The 22,345-nt window shown below is 36.3% G+C and overlaps 1 protein-coding gene across 1 annotated transcript; it reads left to right on the top strand.

The window, feature by feature from the left end:
• The first annotated feature begins 795 nt into the window (after positions 1–795).
• LOC139744835 (uncharacterized) lies at positions 796–21,986 on the top strand. Its single transcript, XM_071655251.1, has 8 exons — positions 796–913; positions 8,380–8,554; positions 9,194–9,296; positions 15,492–15,546; positions 19,088–19,264; positions 19,878–20,156; positions 20,825–21,124; positions 21,862–21,986. Exons 1-8 carry the CDS (start codon positions 796–798, stop codon positions 21,984–21,986), a joined length of 1,332 nt encoding a protein of 443 aa, XP_071511352.1.
• The last annotated feature ends 359 nt before the right edge of the window (positions 21,987–22,345 follow it).

Consider the following 22,345-nt stretch of genomic DNA (forward strand, 5'->3'; position numbering starts at 1 on the left):
TCATTTCTTGTATTTCTCTGTTCACGTACTCTATACTTTGTTGTTGGAGTATTTCATCCCATTCGTTTAAATGTTAGATATATTATGCCCTGAGAGGTTTACTGTGAAATAGAACATAATATACCTAATTACCAAATGATATCGATAACAAATAAAGTGCACAAGCTCACATCACAAATCCACCGGAAAGATGTCAGACATTTTTCTCCTTTATTAATTTAGAAAATAAGATTATGATTTAAGAGGCATGGAAAGTTTTGAAATCTCATACTGAAACAGTTTTAATTTGATTTGATTTCATTTGATTTGATTTGATTTAATCTAATGTATTGGTTTCTGCGTTCCTGTACATGTACACATTAGTACAAGTATGTGATATAGGCCTACATAAGAATATAAATTCATTGCTTACACAATGTTATTTCACAAAAGTATATACTACACGATAATATATACAATATATAACACAGAACGGCTACAACTTAAGTGTAGCTTGATTTGCATGCATCCCTTTGAAATATTCATCGTACATGCAAAGAAAAACTGAAAACTAAATGGAGGCGAAGAGTGACTTGCGTAGTTTCCCGATCTTTGTTAGTACTTTATACACTGAAATGACAGATAACGTTTGGTTTTCAAAATCATCAAGCAATTAATATTCCAAGCAAGACCTCCGGAGGATTTTTTCAGATTTTTATGAACTCCTATAAGTTGGTTATACTGGGTACAGAGTTTCAGATTTGCATTGAGTGGGATGAGGAATAATAATGCTTTCAAAATTTATAACAAATCACAATGAACAAGGATGAGGAGATGATTGGCAGCCTCACTACAAGAAGGCATGAATGTATGGGTAGGCTGGGGCTCATGGAAGCAGAACAAAGGAAGAACGTGTGGATAAATTGCCTCACAGGTGAACTTGTCAAGCACGTGATATTGTAAGGGCATGAAGTATTACATTGCAACATTTCTGAAATATGTGAGGCTCCTATGTCAATCTCATTATCACTGTTCAGTGTAATTTGTCTTTTGGTCTTTCAAAGTTTTGATTTGTCTGCTCAAGTATCACAATAAACTCCACATATACATGGATCTGTTAATTTATGTACTCCATGGTGTGAAATTATGAATACATTATCGTCTGGAGTACCCCTTTAAACAGTTTTGATGTAGGTCCAGGTTTACCTAACTCATTTGACCCCGCATTTTCCATTAAATTTTCGTCAATCTAACTAATCTATTGCAAACATTGTTGAAATAAGTTACAGACGAGTATCAGCTAGCTGCGAGATTTTTTTTTTCTTTCTGCTTTTACTTATTCAGCAGATGGAAAGAATATAAACAGGATTCAAAAATAAAAAAAACAACAACACTACAACAAAGATGAAACATAAAATTTTGATTGACTGCCGCGATGACAATATCAAATTTGATGAATTCTTGAGCCAATTCAAATTCTGGTTTGACAGTGCATGGTTAACATTGGTTGAGTAATAAAAGCACTCACAGAATAGGAATGTAGGTATGAGAAGACGTGTCTGCATTAAGCTTCTTAACGAAATGTAATTTTTTCTCCTTGCCAAACTGAAAATTTTCCTGTCCACTCGTTGAAAGATGTGATTGTGTGGGAGAGAAGTCCTTCAGTGTTGTTATTTGCTCAACATTTTCGGCGACGACGGGAAGGGGCGCCATTTTCTTTGGAGTATGCAGAATATCTTCGTCATCTTGATGGACAGGAGCAGAGTTTATTTCGAGTTGGTAATCATCGACCAGGAGGAAACGATCAGGACAAATTGTAAAGACAATGAGTCATACAATCTGCAAAAGCTCGCTGAAGAGCCGAGTAATGTGAGTCTCAATAAGAATTGTCCGACGCCGAGAAGGAAAAGAAAGAAAGAAAGAAAGAAAAAAGAAAAGGTCTTTATGAAGCTCAAAGGGTTGTAGCGCCCTCTTGGAAGGCTGCCCTTCGTGAACAACAACTTCTTGACGGAGCTCTAAACCAGCTACATGTATAACATGCACTGAACAGTATGCACACGACTGTATGATAGTCACACACAAGACAACAGGATACGATCTCCGGATACAGTATCACGACCAATGCTACCGTACAGAGTGCAAACTGATAGCTGGTCACAAATTCAAAATTAGTCATCGGTAAATGTAATCATCATGTCTGGACAGGAAACGTAGCTTGCCTTAAGTAGTCGTCACTGACTAGCTTACGATTAAATATCATAGCACCAAATTCCACCAGTAAGCAGGAATAGCAAATGTTCTTTGCTTTGCTCAAACACAGTTTGCCAGTTATGATTTTCATCCAAGTGGATTTTCTTCTCGGCAATGTTGTATATTTGGGATTTTAATCTAATAGATTTAAGATAGGATCCTACTGGTAAAATTTCCCGATATCAGTCAATGTTGCAGAAGAAGTTTTTGTATCAAGTACTCATTTGGTTAATGCAAGTTATTATAATACAATACTATTGTTATATGTTCCTTTCGCCGATGAATCTATAATTTGCTTTCTAATTTCCTTCTATTTTTGTCTGACTTCTCGGACGAGTTCCATAAGTTTCTGAAGCCAGTTACAGTCTTTGCTGTCTTATTCCTTCATGTAATCGCTGCATTATGATATCAGCTTCCTATCTTGAAAACAATGTCAAAGAGGTTAGTTAGTATTATTTTTTTTCTACTCAAAGAGGTATAAAAGAATGAATTGTCCCAACTTAAAACATGAAATTTTGGTATAGGCAGTATACCAGTGGTAGTACATTATAATGAAAGTAAAAGAATCTGAGGTTTCCAGACAAGTCGAGATATCGCAACAGGACGTGTCATAAACCACTCGTTCTTTATGAGTATTGTGTCTGAGGAGGCAAACGGAAGTCAACCTGCTGTCCAATAAGTCTAAGCGAACGTTCACTGATGGGATACCACTGAAAGTAAACGAATCTGAGACATTCCTTGAAGTCAAGATATTTCAACAGGACGTGTTATTAACTGTAACAGTGTGCCTGTTAGTGATAACAGTGGTATCTCGTGCTAGCAACATCTTGCAGCAGAAACATTCCGGGTTTAAATTAGTCTACAAAGGCTAGAGGTAACAACACACTATGCTTATTGCATATTCTTAGTGTTTTCAATTCATAAAAAAAAACACCCAGAAATGTTAAAAGAGGAAGTGCAGTGATTTTATCCACTGCTGACTTGTCAGACTTCAAACGTCAACAAAAAACACCCGGAAATTTGCCCGAGCAGAGTACAAACAAGACCAGCAAGAAGTGAGATGTTCTTTCGATACAGCTTTATACTAAAAAATATTTTTGAACAAGATAGTGTTTAGAATACTTGTGCTCTATACCCAAAACCTGTATACGGCACACTACCTCGATTCCGCCTGTTTGTTTTTGTTTTTTTATTTGGATCTATTAGTTATAAATGATTAAAATAAATGAATAATCAGATAGCTTTAGAATGATACAAACAAGATTCGACGATTGTTTATAAGAAATCGCTTATTGAAAGGTGCAATGCGATTAATTAATTTATTTTTTTATTCATTATACTTATTCATTTATCTATTCATTCATTGATATATAAAAATGATCAGCAGTATCAACGTACTGAGAGGGTCAGTGTACAAATGAGAATATGAACAATATTCAAATAGATGTACACACTGAAGCAAAATCAGAAATTTGAGATTAAACGCTTCCCCATACACAAAATATAAACTAAATACAATAGGTAATCAATGGTGATTTCCTGGCGATACATTCAATGTTCAAATCTATTGGCCCACGTACATACACACATACATCCATGTGTAACTTGTTTGTCTTCTCACTCTCTCATCCATTTCTCTTCTTCTCTCTCTCGTCTCCATATTCCCTTCATTCTTTGTTCACTTATCGTATGAATATAAATATTATTTCCACGTACGTCTTTGCGGTTTTTTTTAAACTCTCCGTTTCTTTTGAATGTTTTTTTTTAACTATTATGTCACTCATATTTATCTTATTGTTGATTTGTATAAGTACTTTGTTACCAGTTTTGAGTCTTTCTGACTTTTCGCTCTTAACTTCCATTTTTATTGTCTCTCCGTCTCTCTCTCTCTCTCTCTCTTTTTCTCTCTCGTCATAATCATAAGCATAATCTTAATCATAATTTCTTCTTTACTTTGTCCACCATATAATCCTGTTTATATTGTTAATTTCTGTACATTTTTGTCTTTTCATCAATCATATTTTCACTTTTATTTACTTAATTATTGTTATGTATGTTGTGAAGTCATCTCTGTATTATCAAACTGATTTTATATTTTTACATTGGACCCCGATCCCGAGAGTATGCGTTAGTTGTTGAATAAAATAAACTATCAAACTGTCAAACTTTGAACTTTATAGCTCACAAGCACATACACACACACACACACACACACACACACACACACATACACACGTGCATACACAGACACACAAATACAGACATCCATACGCAGGCTTACGAATACAAACAAACACGTAAAGATACAATACAATACACACACACTCACACACACACACACACACACACACACCGACACACACACATATACATAAGCACTATATTTATCTGCCCCTGTGATTGTGTGAGAAATTCGTGCACATAATATACGACTCATTGGTATAGAAGGAATCGATTGAGAACAAATTGCGGGATACATTTTTTTTTATTTTCATTAACACGTGTTTCTAAAACCGCTATATGGGGCTGTGCAGCGTTTCATGTGGTTCTTTTTTGTTTTTCTTTCATTGACATAAATTATGTAACAAAGTAACGTGCGAATACTGCTACAATGACTGCTAATGAAATTCAAGCTCATATTACTATAACTTGCGTCTGCTATTCATAAAGTATCACGACATGTAGAGGAAGTATAGTGATATCATACACGTTGAGGACATGTAGGATGACAAAAAATGTCAACAAAACCCGTTAAATTGCCAGGCAGTGAAAACAAGAACAACGGAAAGTGAGATTGTCTACAGCGATATAATGCATGACGGTGAACATCCAGTAACTAGTGTAGGTTTTTACTAATGCCAACAAACCAGTATTGGGAAGCAGTGCCTCAATTCAACTTTTTGATTAATTCAGAAATAAATATTCATCTATAATGTGTACATTATGAGGATTCCGTCGTTCTCGACTGAGACATAAGATGAAGGTTTTTATTTAGATTGATTAGTTTGAGGCCAATGTAGGCCATTTATTCGGCAAAATAGAACACACACAGACACACACATACACACAAAAAACATAGCAATAGTGGCGTTTACAATGAGAGCCAGGCAGCCTTGAAAGCATCCTGGCTTGTGTTATAGGTTGCCTACAACATGAAAATACTAATGTAACTTTACAGTAGCAACATAATTATATTTTATCATCCACTAAAAAAAAAATCTTCAGTTATTCTTTCTTATTCACTTTTAATATTGCCACTTCCTTGCAGGCCTATTGTGATTAAGCCGCCGAGTAAATACGCCCTTTGATGCCTACTCACAGTGTCACCAGAGTGTTCGTGTTTTCGGCTTGTCCTTCACATGTCATATAATTATTTCCCTCTTCTTGGTATTTTGAGTTTGCAGATTGATGATATATATGATGAACAATATGATATTACATGTAAAACTTGTGGGGAAGATTCGGAGTGATTAATGAAAGGATACGTTGTTTTTGATGCTGGGATTTCTTTCAAATTATTTCGATACTGTTTGATGCCTTATAATAATCTCATCAAAAAGAGACTTCAGGATCGTTCACATCCATAATTCATATTTCGGTCTTTCAGCGAATTACAGCCCCCCCCCCCCCCCCCCCGAAAAAAAAATACATATATATGTATATTAATATATATATATATATATATATATATATATATATAAATAAACAAATCAGCAACAGCAAAAACAAACAAACCAAAACAAAATATTTCATCCACTATTTTTAACTGAAACTAAACAGAAAAATACATAATCTGACTGACGTGTGATTGTAAGTTTATGCTTGTCATATACCAACCACCAATATCGGACCAGGCTAAATCATCTATGCGAGATCCTTTTTATTTCTATAAACATGATCATTGAGGCCGCAAGTGTGCAGTGTTTCTTGTTTTGTTTTGTTTTTCAATTCAAAAACATACAATGTAAGAAGGTATACATCCATATACACGTATAATGTGTGAATGTATTGCTATAATTACTCCTTGTGAAATTCAAAGCGCATATTCCTTGCATCTGCTATTCACAAAGTATCACACACACACACACACAGACACACACACACGGGTTTCCCAATGTGAAAGCTGTATCTTTTGTTGACACGGATCACCGAGCTTACACAATATTCACCGTATGGATCGCGTAGTGCACTTTAATTATTATCTCATACTGTAAGTCGCAAAAATCCGGCGAAATTTGACAATGACTGCATTTTCAGAAATTGGCGTAGAATAAAAAGTACTGAACCAAATTTGATGATTTTGGCATCTTCTACGGAAGATGCTCTTTCTAATGATGTCAAAAGATATATAACTTTTAGACCGCAAGATACTGAAAATCCACCGTTCCGCTTTTTTTGGGACACCCGGTATATATATATATATATATATATATATATATATATATATATAATTATATATCTATATATATATATATATATATATATATATATATATATATATTTAATTTCATTAATGAAATGAAATCATGACCGATTTGTAATGTTTTATTCCACCTTTCTAATCTTTAAGCATTTATTAGGAAAATTCTGTTTTAGCATACCTTCAGATCATAAGCATTAAACACCTTTAGCTATGTAAGATAAACAACCATTTTGTCGATTATTATGTCACGCAGGAAACATGTCAAACTGATAATCAACATTGCTGAATTTGATTTTCAAAACTGCGAGCTCAAAGCTACAAACGACAAAATAATGCAATTTGAGCAGAATGCAAAATGAATTTAGTAAGCTCTATCAAGACTAATTTGATGAAAGGGATTGTTAACAAGTATAGGGTAGATATTGAAATGAATGTCAATTATCTCTGCAAATTATATGTTGCTTACATTTAACATAATATCGTCTGTTGAGAATGAGAAGGGCGTTAAGTTGTCTTGAACTCTATGGGTTTAGTGGAAACTTAACACCCAGAACTAAAGTAGTCAAATGTATAGTTGCAAGTTAAAGGAGAGATTAAAAACTAAACTCTTTAAATGCATTAAGATAAAGTAATCAAGAGCCTTGAAAAAAAAAATTGTGTGAGACGGAAATGAGACGGAAGAGAGACATTACGTTGCGCGGATGAATTTTGATGTACGATTTGTCTCTCTAACATACATCTAACCACCCGTGACTCAATAAAAACAAGGAAATTTAAGGCCGGATGACGAACCAGGATTGAAACCAACTTTAAACCATAGGACATACCCAAGTGTCTCCGGAAATCGGGAAAGAAATTTCTTCTGATGATTTCCACATATTGATATCTGTGAGTATTATAGACAGCAGCAAGTATATGAACTACTCTGAGTGTTGACTTTCATTTTCTCTAACCACTAATTTTCCTTACGTATAAAATACTGGATACTCACTCTTCTTTTCTGAGTGAAAATACTGAAGGCGAATGAAATTAGGATGTGTGTGCCGATTAATGACTTGCTTTGCTGCTAGTTTTTACTGATTTTCTATGTAGGTATCTATTTGTTAATGCATTGTCTATATCGTGATATGATAAGCTCATGATTTTATTAAATATTGCCATCTCTACTCCATCCAGAAGGATTCTCATGTTATCCAGGAATCTCATCAAAATGACTGACAGCCGAGTGTTGGTGCATGTCGTGATTCTTCTCATATATATTCACTACAGCGGTAAGGAATACCACTGATTTAATCTAGTTATTATTTTACATTATGACACCATTCAATTTCCGTATATTATGAAATAAATCCTCATAGATAGCTACAACGTGTGAAGCAGCGAAGAGATTGGCGGAAGTCGTGATGCAAAGGAAATGTAAAATCTTGCAAGATTGAGAGTCACTATTCATAGTACAACTCATAATCTGGGAAAGTTGTGATGACATGAATTGACTTAATTACGCTGGAATTTATTCCATAATATTTATAATCTATCATTAAATGCACACTCACACACACACACACATCCATATATATATATATATATATATATATATATACATATATATATGCATATAGATTTATTTTTCGTATGTGTATTCATGACTGTGCGTGTGGGTGTGTTATGTGTGTCCATTTATTCATGGCTCAGAAAGATCCCCTTGTTTTCTGTTATTGTTCTTTCAGTTGCAATGACAATGAACCTCGAGGTACCCTCGCCTCTTCGGGCTGGCCTTGAAGTCACAGCAGTGTGCTCAGGAACTGACATCCACGGCTCGGCTGCTCTGACCTGGTATTTGAACGGCGTCCAAATCGCAGACGGCTTCACCACTACCAGCGAAATCAGCCGAAGCGATTATTGGTGCACCTTTTCTGACTACAGTAGACTGACCGCTAAAAATAGCCAAATCAAATTGAAATACTAATTAACCTGTGATAGATGAATTCTGAATGTGTATGAGTTTAGAAGTTTGTACTCTACCTTGAAAGACTGACAAAATGGTTCAAAAAATGGAAATCACTCGTGTAAAAAGACTAACGTTTTCTGCCACATGGTTATAAGGGTTATAATTGAAATTATTGTCACTGTGCAAACGCGTACTCTCGATAGGTTAAAAAAATCGGCACAGACAAAAATACTTTAAAAAGCAAGACGAAAACCATGCAACATCTATCGAGCAACGTAATATGCAATGCTTTTCATCAAGTTCAAAGACCGTAAGGTTTACAAACACCAAGATATGCTGGGTGATAAAGACATTTAACAGACATTAACAGACAGATTGCGAAACGGAAAGCAATGGGGCAATTGAAGTCGGATGTCAACTTTTACCAACTTTGATGAAAATCGAGAAGAGTCAGATTTTAACACCAGTTAAGGTATACATTTCTCAAAGATACAGAAAAGGTACAGAGTTTGATCCCTTATCGATCTTACCCGGGTTGTAATAACTCCTGAGGATGTGTTATTTTCTGTCCATTACTAATTCTTTACACCTAGGGGCAGTGGGTGCCGTGAGACGAATGCACTGCGTAACATAAAGTCCACTCTGGTTTTTCAAACTGCCCCGACAAATGCGGAAACACATGTCCCGGATATACGGGTGAGTACATGAGACTTGAAAAGTTGAATACGATCCAAAATACATAATGCGTAGGCCTACAAGACAACACATTGTACCAGACACCAAGTGCGCGCGATATATCCACACGAGACAAGTAGTACTCCTGTACGACCGAAAGTAAGGCTATCTAGTATACGATATGGGAGTCGACACATAGACCTATAATGCACACGTCTGAATTTGAACTCTCAAAAATATTGATACACTAGCTGTATTCAGTTCCGATTACTTTGACTTCCCTGCCCCGGTCTTGTCTGTGTTGTTTTACAGTACTTTGCTTTTATTTGTTTATGGATTTTTTTTTCTCTACTCCGTAAGGAGGTGACACTTAATAATGATAATGATAATAATAATGATAATAATAATGATGATAATAATAATAATAATAATAATAATAATAATAATAATAATAGCAATGATGATAATAATAATAATAATAATAATAATAATAATAATACTGATAATAATAACAATAATAGTAATAATAATAATGTCTTACTTATACAGGGTAACCTCTTCAGTGGTGTCACTGCTCTACCAGAGGGCCCTGCCATTATCATTACCTTAGCGTTGCCAGGTACCCCTATCACACCTGGGTAGAGAGGAACATTGTGGGTAAAAACATCTTGTCCAAGGACGGAAGCACTGGGCGGGAATCGAACTCGGGTCCTCCCATCGGGAGTCGAGAGTCTTGTCCACTATGCCACAGTGCCCCCACATATTATACTTATAAAAAAAAAAGTTATTTCCCCTGATAGCAGCAATAATAGAATGTTTGCCTTCTACCCTATCAACCTACAATTTGCTTGCATAATTATAATAGACGAGGGATTTTTAAAAAGAAGGAATAAGGGACTTTGGTGTAATGCTTGAGACTAAAGGTAGATTATTGTTATCATCAATTTGGACGACGCTTTAAAATTCAGACAATTTTTTCTAATATTCTTGTTCCCAACCCTTATTCTCCCAATCATAATCACAACTGGAAAACTTCTGTAGGATAATCTCCATGGATATTACCCTAACAACCTTTATGAAAAGAACGCCTTTGAGACTTTTGACTCATCAGCTGTTGGCTTGTTTTATTTCATCTGTCCGTATAACATGGGAATACAGCCTAAGATCATACACTTTGGTATGGTACAGAATGTTGTACACCCAAGGCCCGTAACGATAGGGGAGGGGGTTCAGGGCGCCCCCCTCCCGTTTGCAACCAGCAAAAAAAAAAGAAAAGAAAAAAGACAAAGTGTGTTCCCTTTATAATAAAAAAAACTAATAAACAAGAAATTATCATTCTGTGTGAGGTGATTGCAGTGGTACCAGAAAATATATAAGCCTTTTTGTTTGTTTGTTTGTTTGTTTGTTTGTTTGTTTGTCAGGTAATTAAACCCGGAAGTGGTACCAGAGATATTTCTTGCGCCCCAATGTTAAACATAAACTTGAACTGAAATTCTGAAACCTCCAATTAAAACCCTATGCATATACGGGCCTGTGAGGCCCTAGTTTGCAAGTGAACCTGTCAATGTAATGTCACTCTAAAGGGAGAGCGGGGTGAAGTGGAACAAAATTTTTTGATTGTTTTTTCGTATAACTTTTCTGAAATTGAGAATGGGACACTCATGTCTCGCACCCAATGACTACAGATGTGCTAGGCCACATGATGTGTTGATACTTCTTATTCCTACAAGTCTCATATTTGTGTTATTATTAAATAATTTTAAAAATGTGTGAACTGAATCAATAAATATTGGGTGAATGAAAACGGGTGAATTTGGCCACCCACTGGTAGAAGACAGTGGGATATTATCAAAGTTGGACAAAGAGTAACTAGGCAAGCGATGAACTTATAATGTGAGTGTGTGTGTGTGTGTGTGTATGTGTGTGTGTGTATGTTGTTGTTGTTATTGTTGTTGTTGTTTTAAAGAAAGAAAGAAGAGAGAGAGAAAAAAAAATGGGGACTTTATACAAAAATGCCCGGGGCGATACTTACTTGAGAAACATTATAAAAATTAGAGATATTAATCAAGAATATTAAATATACAATGTCTCCACGAGAGAGCTCATATCGTTTCCACGAGGGAGCTCATGATGAATACTAATTCACCCATGCACAACTAATGTACACTCAAACAAATACACACACGCACACACACACACACCATCACACCTTCAACCACGCACACATACTAAAGTAGTATCAGGGGTCAACCAAAATGTATACGACATAAAGCACACTTTGAATTTCGGAATCTCTCCTAATTTTGTCACTGAAGATTTCCACTCTCTCTTCGACTTGAAGCCCGCTGGTATACTCACATCATTAAAACCACCACTATATTTATTTGTACAATATTTCTCCATTGTTTTGCTGCAAAATTACTTTGCTGCATTCATCTGTTTTTTTTTTCCAGTATCTAAGAAGTGGTCATCATACTCATTGACGGTCTTGATTTTGGTTACAGTTCGTTATTCCGAAGGTTCCTTATTCCGAAGGCTCTTTATTCCTAAGATTCGTTATTCCGAAGGTTCATTGTTCCGAATTTCATTTTCGGATTAACCAATCTTCGGAATAAAGAACCTTCGGAATAACGCCATAAATTTTCGGATTAACGAACCCTTTTTCACTTTCGGATTAACGAACCTCTGTAGGTATAGGGAATTTGCATGTTTCGGATTAACGACCCTTCGGAATAACGAACCTTCGGAACAGCGAACCTTCGGAATAACGAACAGCACCCCTTGATTTTATTAGCTTTTAGATTATCAGATTTATCTTACCTGAGAAAGAACATGCCAGATGAAAACCATGTGATGGATTTCAATAATTAAGTACAGCGTTGAGAAAATACAGCACATTCAGCTGCTGCTTTTCCATCTTTTCTCTTCGAATTTCCATTTTAAAAAATGGGGAAAAAAAGAGACACGTGAAGAACAATTTACAATAGAAAAATAGCCAAAAATAATACAAAGAAGAAAAAAAGAAAAGAATTCATTACATAAAGCTCGTGAGAGAAAAACAAAAGGAGTAAAGAGAAGAGAGAAATAACCTGGTGAGATTGTGATCCCTCCCCATCTATCACCGTTTACGCATAATGCATCCCCCTCCCCCCACCCTGCTCGATGGATCCGGAACATTAGTTGAAGCATGTGAAAATTTATTGAATGCTTATGACCAATGACAATCATTCATTCCAAAATATTGGTCAGCAAGGGAGAGTGGGGCATTAGCTGTGTACATTGGTTTGTTATTCTTGCTGCTAAATAGGGCAGGGCATTGTCAATATATACCTAGCCTCCCTTGACCTCGTATCCCATCCCGGTCAACACCATTGCTGGAAAAAAAAATAGATCCGCGAAACATGTCATAACATCACATTTAATGTATCTCTGGTATGTAAAATTTCGGTTTCAAAAGGTACTACATCCAGTTTCGGTTTAAAAGGTATACAATAATACACAAAAATATTTAAAAAAAAATTAATTCATTGAAAAACAAATGCATGGACCTGCATATTCTTATAGAGAGTGGTTTTAGTGTTATATCATTTAGCAGTATAGAAGGGGAAAATATCATTCCTTTCTGAGCTTGCTAAATAAATTATGATTATCAAAAAACACGTTTTTTTCTCAGAAATTGAAATTATTGATGTAGTAGGCCTACCTTTTGAATCAGAACTCTTCATATATTCTTCTTCTTCCTTTTTTTTTACGATAATGATACAGCTATGTAAGGTTCTCTTCTCTTACTCTCTCTCTCTCTCTCTCTGTGAGAGAGAGTTATACACATGAAGAGTTCAATAGCAAAACGTATTTTATCCATCATGGTCATCAGAGAAAATTACAATTAAAACGTCTGAAATTAAAGACAATAATAAGCAAAACAGGGATATTTTTATCATAACTTTGAATTAAAGGAAAAGTGGGTTAATGACAATAATATCCCTTTATGCCCCAGTATTGGAACTCACAAGGCCTACACATAGCGTGCTTAGTGTCTGCTAAAGTTATATAGCAGTGAATTCAAAAAGCATTTCACACTGAATGCAAAAAAAAAAAACCTACAAAAATAGTGTCATGAAAAATTAAACTTTCCAGCAGAGTTGTTGTAGAGCTGTTACCATGTGCTTGTACTCTGATGCCATAGGCCTAATAGGGGACAAGACCTGAAAAAAAAAAAAAAAAAAGGAGGATGGTCGGCCTACACTTGGGACGATGGGGAGGGTCAGTCATTGTATTTACAATGTTCAACTGTAGAGGGCTCACCCATTTCAATGATCGCATCCGTGATTTATTATAATCCTAGCACAAATTTTTTTGATCAGTAATTGCAATACTTGGACGCCGTTCTGCTTGCTTTGGCTAAATGGTGAGTGAAGCAAAATTTAAAGTAACATCTGAAGCTATTATTTATGGACACGTGCATGGAAATTGAATGATCTTCGAGGGCTATACTGCTAAGCAATGAAAATTCTCGGGATATGATTTAGTTCTATTGAAACGGTAGCTGCTATTTATTGGGTTTGCATGTTTTAGACTACTGTATGTGGTATGGTATGGGCAATCACGCGTAGTGTGTGCAAACAGCATAGTTTTGCGCGCGTAGTGAATGTTGGCGAAAGGATCGGACGCTTGGAGAATGCAATGTACTTCAGTAATGGGAATGGGCGAAAGAAAACCGGTGGAATAATGTATGTAATAGGCCTAAGTTAGTAGACCAAAGTTGATGGCAGGTTTGGAGATGGTTTTGTGAACGTGAGATTATAAACCATAAGAGGTTTGACTGAAATTCTGTAGTGATCATGAGGGTATAGACATGAAATCCATCGAGATCTCGTCAGGAGGAATGTAAAGTAGGCCTACTAAAGATCAATCGAGTAGGCCTACGGTTATTGCAAAGGAGTTGCAATATTATAGGCTAGAGAACTGCTCAAATTAGATAAACTCGACTAGGGTGGGTCTACGTAAATTATTACGTTCACAGTTCCAGTTTGTGTGCGGAGTAAAAATTGAAAATTTACAAAAAGCATTTTGAGGAACACATTCTTTTCGAATTTGGTATGAAACGATACAAAATAAAACAAAGGTAGGTAGGTTGTTATGTTGTTTGCAACAAAGAAACTGATTTGACTAATGTTAATTTACACATTAACTTTATACGATGGATACCGTACTTCATGTTTAATAATACATGTAATAATAATATGCGCAACAGTTACAGGAAAAAAAAATGTAGGACCTAGGCCTAATGACTATATGTATACGGTAGCCGTTACGCCTGTTTAAAGTTCTCACAATCATTAGGTTTGTGTTAGTGTGTAACATTTGTTTTGTACGGACGAGAAACAATTCGACATCATTTCTGTTTGTTGTTTTAATCTAAATGTATTTTGTTTTACCCGTTTCAGGGCGGTGTCAGAATGTTGGAAGTTTACAACTTGGGAATTTGACGTGTTGGTTGTACTGTTAAGAAAGGACCTCTCTCATTGTTCGTGTCAGAGGTGTCGTTTACTTTCTAGTTGTCTCAGTCCTCAGAAATGTTTGTGCTTTGTTTATTTGTTTGTTTGTTTGTTTGTTTTTTTCTGATGTCGTTCCTGTGTCCTGATCTGGTGAGATGTCACTACTATAAACATCGACCTAAAGACCTACGACACGCTCACAACACCAATACTCAGATTATTATGTTTGAATATGAATTTTTTTCACACATGAATGATCACACAAGCCTGTAAGGAAATGTACGGCTGTGTGTCTGAAGTCTTGAGTGTTGTGTGCATATTTTACCATGTGTATCAAACCACACTGTAATATGTCTTATCTAACTCATAAGCAATTCAACCTTTGCATGTCATTTATGTGATTTTCATATTACCATTTATCTATGTATTTATCTTTTTATCTCATGTTTATTACAGTGAGGCTGGTTGGTGGATCAACCCCAAATGAAGGCCGAGTTGAGATATCGTGTAACGGGCAGTGGGGCACGGTGTGTGACATTCAATGGGATATGAGAGACGCGCACGTGGTGTGCAGAGATCTCGGCTACTCATCGGCCTCAGCTGTTTATAGGTCATCGCACTTTGGGCAGGGATCTGGACCAATCTGGGTTGACGGGCTTCCTGTGATGGAACGGAAAACTCTCTGGTTTATTGTCTTCGTTGGCCATGGGGATGTGAGTATGGCTCATACTGTACTCACAGTGAAGACGCCGGAGTGAGGTGTGAAGGAGACCGTAAGTTTGATTCATTTATTCACGTATTTCATAATGTACTGAGTAACTCAGGCCAAGTTACAGAAATAAAAATGATATAATAAAAATCTAAGATGAAATACTTAAAGAAAAGGGTTTAAAATTGAATGAAGGTAGTTTCTCGTTCGAGTTTTGTTTCTCTCTTTATCTCTCTCCCTCTCTCTCCCTCTCTCTCTCTCTCTCTCTCTTTATCTTTAGCCAATTCATACAGTGTTGTATGTACGTCAAAATCAATGCACAATCTAGCGGGAGGCACAGTGCTTGTGTAGTGTAGTTCTGCATCGCCACGCAAATTTCAAACATGCACAAACTCTCCCTAAATATTTTACAAACGAAAGTCCCTACATCTGAGAATACAAAGTCTGGTAAAAGTTGGATATTTGCTGTTAATTTTGTCACTTTTAGACTCATTTAAAAATGACTGTACTTCGCTGCCGTGTACGTGTACACTACCGCACTGCGGCCAACTGTTGGAGTGCAGCTAGCGCAGAGCTTCAATTCAAACCATCGAGTTATTTTAGAATGGGTAAAAGTGTATCCGAAAAATTGAACTTCTCCAAGGCTTTTACAATTTCAGATGTGGTTTAGATTATAAAACATTTAGGGCGAGTTTGTAGATGTGTGAATAATATTATCATAATAAATATGAGGCGACACGAAACTACAACTTGTCCTACTTACTATACAACCACATGAATGATCGCCCGGCCCAATGTCGGGCACGAGTCCTGGGGTGGTATTCTGAAAATCTTCCTAAATTTCTTTCTAAATATTTTCCAGAATCCTAAGGCACAAAGTTATGAAGTGCTTAAAAAAGATAAGACCATTCAAATCTAACACCCGGGTCTGACACGTGATCCCAAGAAATTCTTACTGTAAATTGAGACATCCTTATCCCAGCCCACTGCAGTTTCTGATATCAAAATCAACATTACTAGTCGTCGCTTTTGAAAAAAAAGTAACCAGTGCAGTGACATTATTATGAAATTCAAGTGACAGCAGGTTAATAACAATTCGTGTTTTAATCTAACTGGAATACCCATGATACTACACAGTCCTAAAACATGAACTTCTTAGAAGGAAAGAAGCATTCAAAGAAAATGGCTGACTTTTTGTTTGTTTGTTTGTTTTGTACAAAAGTAAACAAACAAACAACAAGGGTTAGTTCTAGTCAGTGTATACAGCACACGTGTGTTAGGCTACGTTGACGGTATGTGGCAGGGCTGACCGGCTGGATACATCCAGCTAGCTACACGATCGACCAGCGGGCCGGCGCCCGAGGGCAGCGCGGCGGCAAACGCTTCCAACATGCCTAGTACATACATACGTCATTACGCCTGTTCGCTTTCCGTATGTAGGCTTACAGTACAGCGAGTACTGACTGAACGTTCATGGATTCTTTCAGAGAATTTTATGCACTCACATCAATTTGTATAGGAAAGCAAACACCCAACTTGCAGTCTCCATTACTTAGAGTAACAGAAGTAATTACTCACAATGTTATAATTCATACCAGAGAGAATTCTCTGCCTCGCATATTACGTGTTTGTATGAAATGGCGCCCACTACGAAATGCATAATCTTTTCATACTCACACAGCCTTTGAAAGTCTTTATTATGAAAGCGGCAATTCTTTATGGGGGAAACATTGGTAATCTTTCCTCTGTAATGTTGCATCCTTCTGTTTGCTATAGCCGCTGACATGATTCTTTGTATATCTTGCTATATCTTAGAAATAACATTGATTATCATGATAACGTAGGCTCCTACTTAGTACAGGTTTAAGGCTCTCCTTATTAGTCTTCCTTAAATTATTTTTGAAGTGCGTTCTAGAATACAATGAACCAATTTCTTCTTAAAGTCAGAAAAGTGCATATCTTTAGAATTCATCCTTATTTGAATATTCTATGTTTCTTCCTGCTTAGTTAAAGAAAGTAAAGAAAGAAAGGCTTTCAGAATATCACTTAAGAAAAAAAAATCTTGACATAGGTAGAACAAATCTTCCCAGGAAGGTTTTCAGAATACCATCCCCAGTACATAACATTTTAAAACCAAGCCAGCCTGGCTCTAAATACGAGTTTGTGGAACAACTTGTCCATTCACAACGTAATTGTTGATGCTTTCTAAACAGCTACTGTTATGACAATGCAAAGTGATCATACGTTGCGAAACATATGGGAATTTCCGATTTTTTCCCTTTTTTATTTGAGACTAAGAAAAGTAAATATCGAAGAAAAAAATGCCGTGACAACTCTAATGTTTTCATTTGTGTTGTGAAAAAAAATGGAGAACACTAAACAACAACAACAATAACAATAACAACACACCAGAATGGCAAAATCTGATGGGCGCTGGGATGAGAAACCTACCTTCTTCTTTTTTAGGCCTTATATTCATTGAGCATATAAAGGTGACAAATGTGTAGGTAGATTATAATACTAGTACACTAGCACCAGATTTTTTGTTGTTGTTTCAACCAACACTTTTGTTACAAGTCGATTTGAGATACTATTTCCCCCTATTTCTTACTTTGAATACATTTTAGAGCAAATCTCGACAGTTCTGCAGTCATAAGAAAATAATGTTTGTCTTTAGAGACTTGAAGACACACTTGACAGCAATATCTCTTTTTTTTATTTTCAAATTATTATAATTTGTCGAAGACACACCTATAAGGAGGTAACTATAACATCTTTTGTTCTACAATATAATAACCCATTGTTTATGAGTGCGCTTGGTTCTGGCATGGCGCATTGATACATTTTTATTGCGTGATGAAGTGAACCACTACATGTATGTATTGTCTACGCCTATTGAGGTTAAGTTGAAGAAAGCTTCAGCCATGGCGTCTACCATGTAGAAGATCAAGTTGTTTCGTTTAAAACATCTGTCATTGTTTCTGGAAGTATAGTTTAGCACTACAAGAATTTGTAAAACCACAAACTAAATCATCCAGGGAACATGGATGTTTATCATATAACTTCTTGAATCCATTGCTGTCACACGCACACGTGCCATTCATTACTAGTAGGTCTACTTCCGTCCTGCTATTCAGGCCTGAAGCTATTTCCATTGACAACCGTCCTAAGACAGGATTGAGAAATATTTGGTTCAGATCAATTTTACGTCATGTATGAAGTCATCTTTATCACTCGTTCTTATAATGGAAGACTTTCTTAATTCTTCTTCTCTTTTTGTTACCGTGCATGACAAAGTTTGCATTGTTTATCATGTTCTTCTTTATGATATCGTTGGTGCATATACTTTTGTTCAAGGTACAATCCTTGTCAGATGAATGAAAGTTAATCTGTAAATGTGTGCCGCTTTGAATCTTTTTTTATTATTTTAATGGAAATCGAGAAACTATTGAATTGAATATAATCGAAAGCTCTGAGAAATAAGCAAGGCCAAAACTTCCAATGATTAATGTACAATAATATGTCAAAGATAAATCTTCTGATGTTTAATATTCAGACTCATTCCAGTTCGTTGGTTTTTATTTTTCTTTGTTTCTCGTGTCAAGGAAGCGATAATGCAGTCAACGAGTCTGTTACTTCTGGTCTTGACTACCGTATCAATCGTTTTACATATTACAACGTTAGTAGCGAGCTGACGTTCACTCCGACCACATCTGACAATGGGGGCGTACTTCAGTGTCGTCTCATCGGCAGTGAACGGTCCCGAACCTTGGATGTTCAACGTAAGTACAGCTTTAGTTCATTATCTGATCTATCGGGACCTGCATGCAAGTCAAAAGGATGTTATGCTCCTGTGTACGGTCGTATCCGAGTAATGTTGAAAGCTATTCTGGTTCAGATGCAGACACGAGATGATGACGTCACCACCTAAAATTCATGAGAAGATAAGAAATGCTCTTAGTGAGAGTAACCTTGATCCTTCTACTATTAAAGAAATAGAAGAGAAATATCCACATATATTTCTTATGATAAACGCAAACAAAAATTGTGTGAGAAATAAGATTGCTGGGAATTAGTATGAAGACACACATGGCACCCTCAGTACACCAAAATAACACTGACTGCTCGTTATCTGATAAGAAAACTTTGGAATATGTGTCACTCTTATGCCTGATAAGCATGTTTTACTCTCATTCGTTTGAAGATGAACAGTTGCCTGTTACGTCATGATGACTATTGTGACGACTTCATGATATACCCCGAAAGAAAATTATGTTAAAGTAAGTCCTGCTTTTTTGTTTTAACATGTCATATATTTTGTCGATGTTTCTGGATAAATTGTGAATATGAGAATGAGTTATAATCTGTCTACATTTTATCCTTGTCACGTGGCAGATGCTCCAGCAGACAATATCATCTTGATCAAGATTGTTGACGAGGACGGACAAGAAACTGATGGCCTCAGGATCACGTGTCACGTCCACCCACGTGACCAGCCATTTCCACCAATAGAAAATTACGAGATTGCAGTGAATGACGTCATCGAATCATCTTCAAGCTCCCCTTCCTTGATCCTTGAGTCAATTCCGAGTGAATGCTTTGAAATCTCCTGCACCGGTGTCAACGACATCGGAATGACGAACGCTTCAAAGACTTACTGTCCAAGAAGCGACGGTAAGACGATAAAACTTTCCATAATATTATTATGTTATGCAAAATTTCTTGAGACCACTGCAAAGAAAGGTCCATTTGAGTTCATACACACATTCTCTCACCAAATCTACATGATACTAGTAACCACTTTCTCTCTGACGTATTGTTATATTTACTAGACAGAAAGGTGTTTTTTTTTTTTAAGATTGATCCATCTCAATCATCTACATACAACAGTTCTAATTATTCTATTGATAATGATAAGGGCAACACCTTTATCGTTGATTCTTCCAAGTGAATTAAGTATACACATTAGTCATGTTGTAAACAATACAAAATACAATTTAAAAAGTCGTGGCACTATGGATATATTTATTTTTTTTTACATCATTATTTTGTTTTTACCCTAAACCTTTCGATCAAATAGTTTTAATGACAATTGACCTAATAGCGATAATGCAAGAGAGTTATTTTTTTTTTTCCTTTAGTACTGGAAGGTTGCTTGAATTCACAATTGTTTGAAGTTATGATAGGGCGGGCTTTCTCTTTACATGCCTTGCACCAGTTCCCAATATTTGTATTTCTAAATATGTCACGTACCGCAATTAATCATGAATAAAAAAAAACAAATAAATAAACAAACAAACAAACAAACAACAAAACACATTATTTAATTTTTGTATGCTAAGGCCAGGCGCCCCCAGCGAGAAACATCCTCTCTATCGAGATCCAGGAGATCAATGGGGAAGGAAGCCAGGTCATTCTCGTTATCACGTGTCATATTAGTCCCGAGGACCAGTCCTCCCTACACCTTCACACATACACCATCGGAGTCGACAACACCACTCTCTCCTCGTCCAGCAGCGCCTCGGCTCTCTTTAGACCACGCCCACACAACAGGTGCATCAATGTCACGTGTTCGGGGACGAACGGGATTGGTTGGACCTCTACTAGTCTTGGGCATTGTTCGACTTTCGGCTCAAAGAGAGGTTAATCTACTTATCATATAAATACTGGACTCATTTTTATTCCACTCTGGACTGTAAACATGGTAAAACGGCAAGCGGAAAAAAAGGGTTATGTGGAATACTCTGTAGTATGGATGAAAGCTTCACTCTTGTATAACTATGAAAGAGTTGCGTTGGAATAAATGGGTGGCCCTAGTCGGTGTGCTGTCCACTGGGGTACATAAAAAAAAAAAAAAAAAAATCACAAATACCATCGGTTAGTGAATATGTGCATGATGGTGCGTGATGAAATCTGCTGTACACGGATATACGGGATGAAGTTGTACACATTATTTGTTACAAGGATTCCCATGATCCGAGCCGGGTCACCCTACTCACTCCACGGTATCCCAGGCTAGAGGGGAGCTTTAATAATAACCATCATCCCTGCATGCTAGATTTTAATTATCATTGTAAAAATACATTTTTCTTTATTTGTATAAGCTGTAAGTACCTTGTTAGTAGGGCCTACCCAAACAATGTAACCGAAACAAATGTATTATTTTTTTCTTCGAAGATTTCACCTTCATTTTCTCACCCTTATCATATTGAATATAATTATAATAACATTATGCTTCATTATAACAATACATGACCGAGATAAATCACATGATAAATAGACGTGTGTGGAATTATGATCTATGGTCGTTTGCTATCGAAAGTCCCTTCATTGTGTTCTGTCATAATACTACGGTCATGATTTTGATCTTGCCATCCAGGTTCTGGTCCAGGTGTTCTCCAAAGGTCGTCGACTACGTACGTCCTGCTCGTCACGGCATTCTTCATGTCGATGATGACCTATGCCATCGTGGTGATGAAAAGAAGAAAAATCATAATCTTCTGAAGAGGTATATCTCTCTTCTTCTTCCTTTTCTACGACAATGTGCATCATCTTTTCCTCGCATTAATTTCTTTTTGTTTATACCGGCACTCCCCCTTTTTTTTTACTTCCTCTTCAAGTTTTTTTTTTTTTTTTTTTTTTGCAAACTATGTTAACCTTTAACCTCTTTGTCTCCATCTTCTTATTCCAATTCTTCTTCTGCTTCTCTTTTCATTCTTATTCATCGTTGGCATCTCCGTTTTCTTCGACTAATTTTAGTATTTAGTCTTGTTTAAATGTCCTTCATTGCCAATCATTAGATGCATCGAAGTAATCGCAAAAGAAATCTAGAGACGACATGTTTTTACAATTTAACATCTTTA

This window comes from Diadema antillarum, unplaced genomic scaffold, assembly GCF_040938485.1.
Source record: "Diadema antillarum isolate AM-2024a unplaced genomic scaffold, OU_Dant_1.0 scf00000035, whole genome shotgun sequence".
In the NCBI taxonomy this organism is placed as follows: Eukaryota; Metazoa; Echinodermata; class Echinoidea; order Diadematoida; family Diadematidae; genus Diadema; species Diadema antillarum.

Excerpts from the sequence above, each read along its gene's own strand:
- LOC139744835 (XM_071655251.1), top strand. The coding sequence starts at position 796 with ATGAACAAGGATGAGGAGATGATTGGCAGCCTCACTACAAGAAGGCAT. Across the intron at positions 19,265-19,877 it reads CCGAACCTTGGATGTTCAAC|ATGCTCCAGCAGACAATATC; the intron begins GTAAGTACAGCT and ends GTCACGTGGCAG. Across the intron at positions 21,125-21,861 it reads GACTTTCGGCTCAAAGAGAG|GTTCTGGTCCAGGTGTTCTC; the intron begins GTTAATCTACTT and ends CTTGCCATCCAG.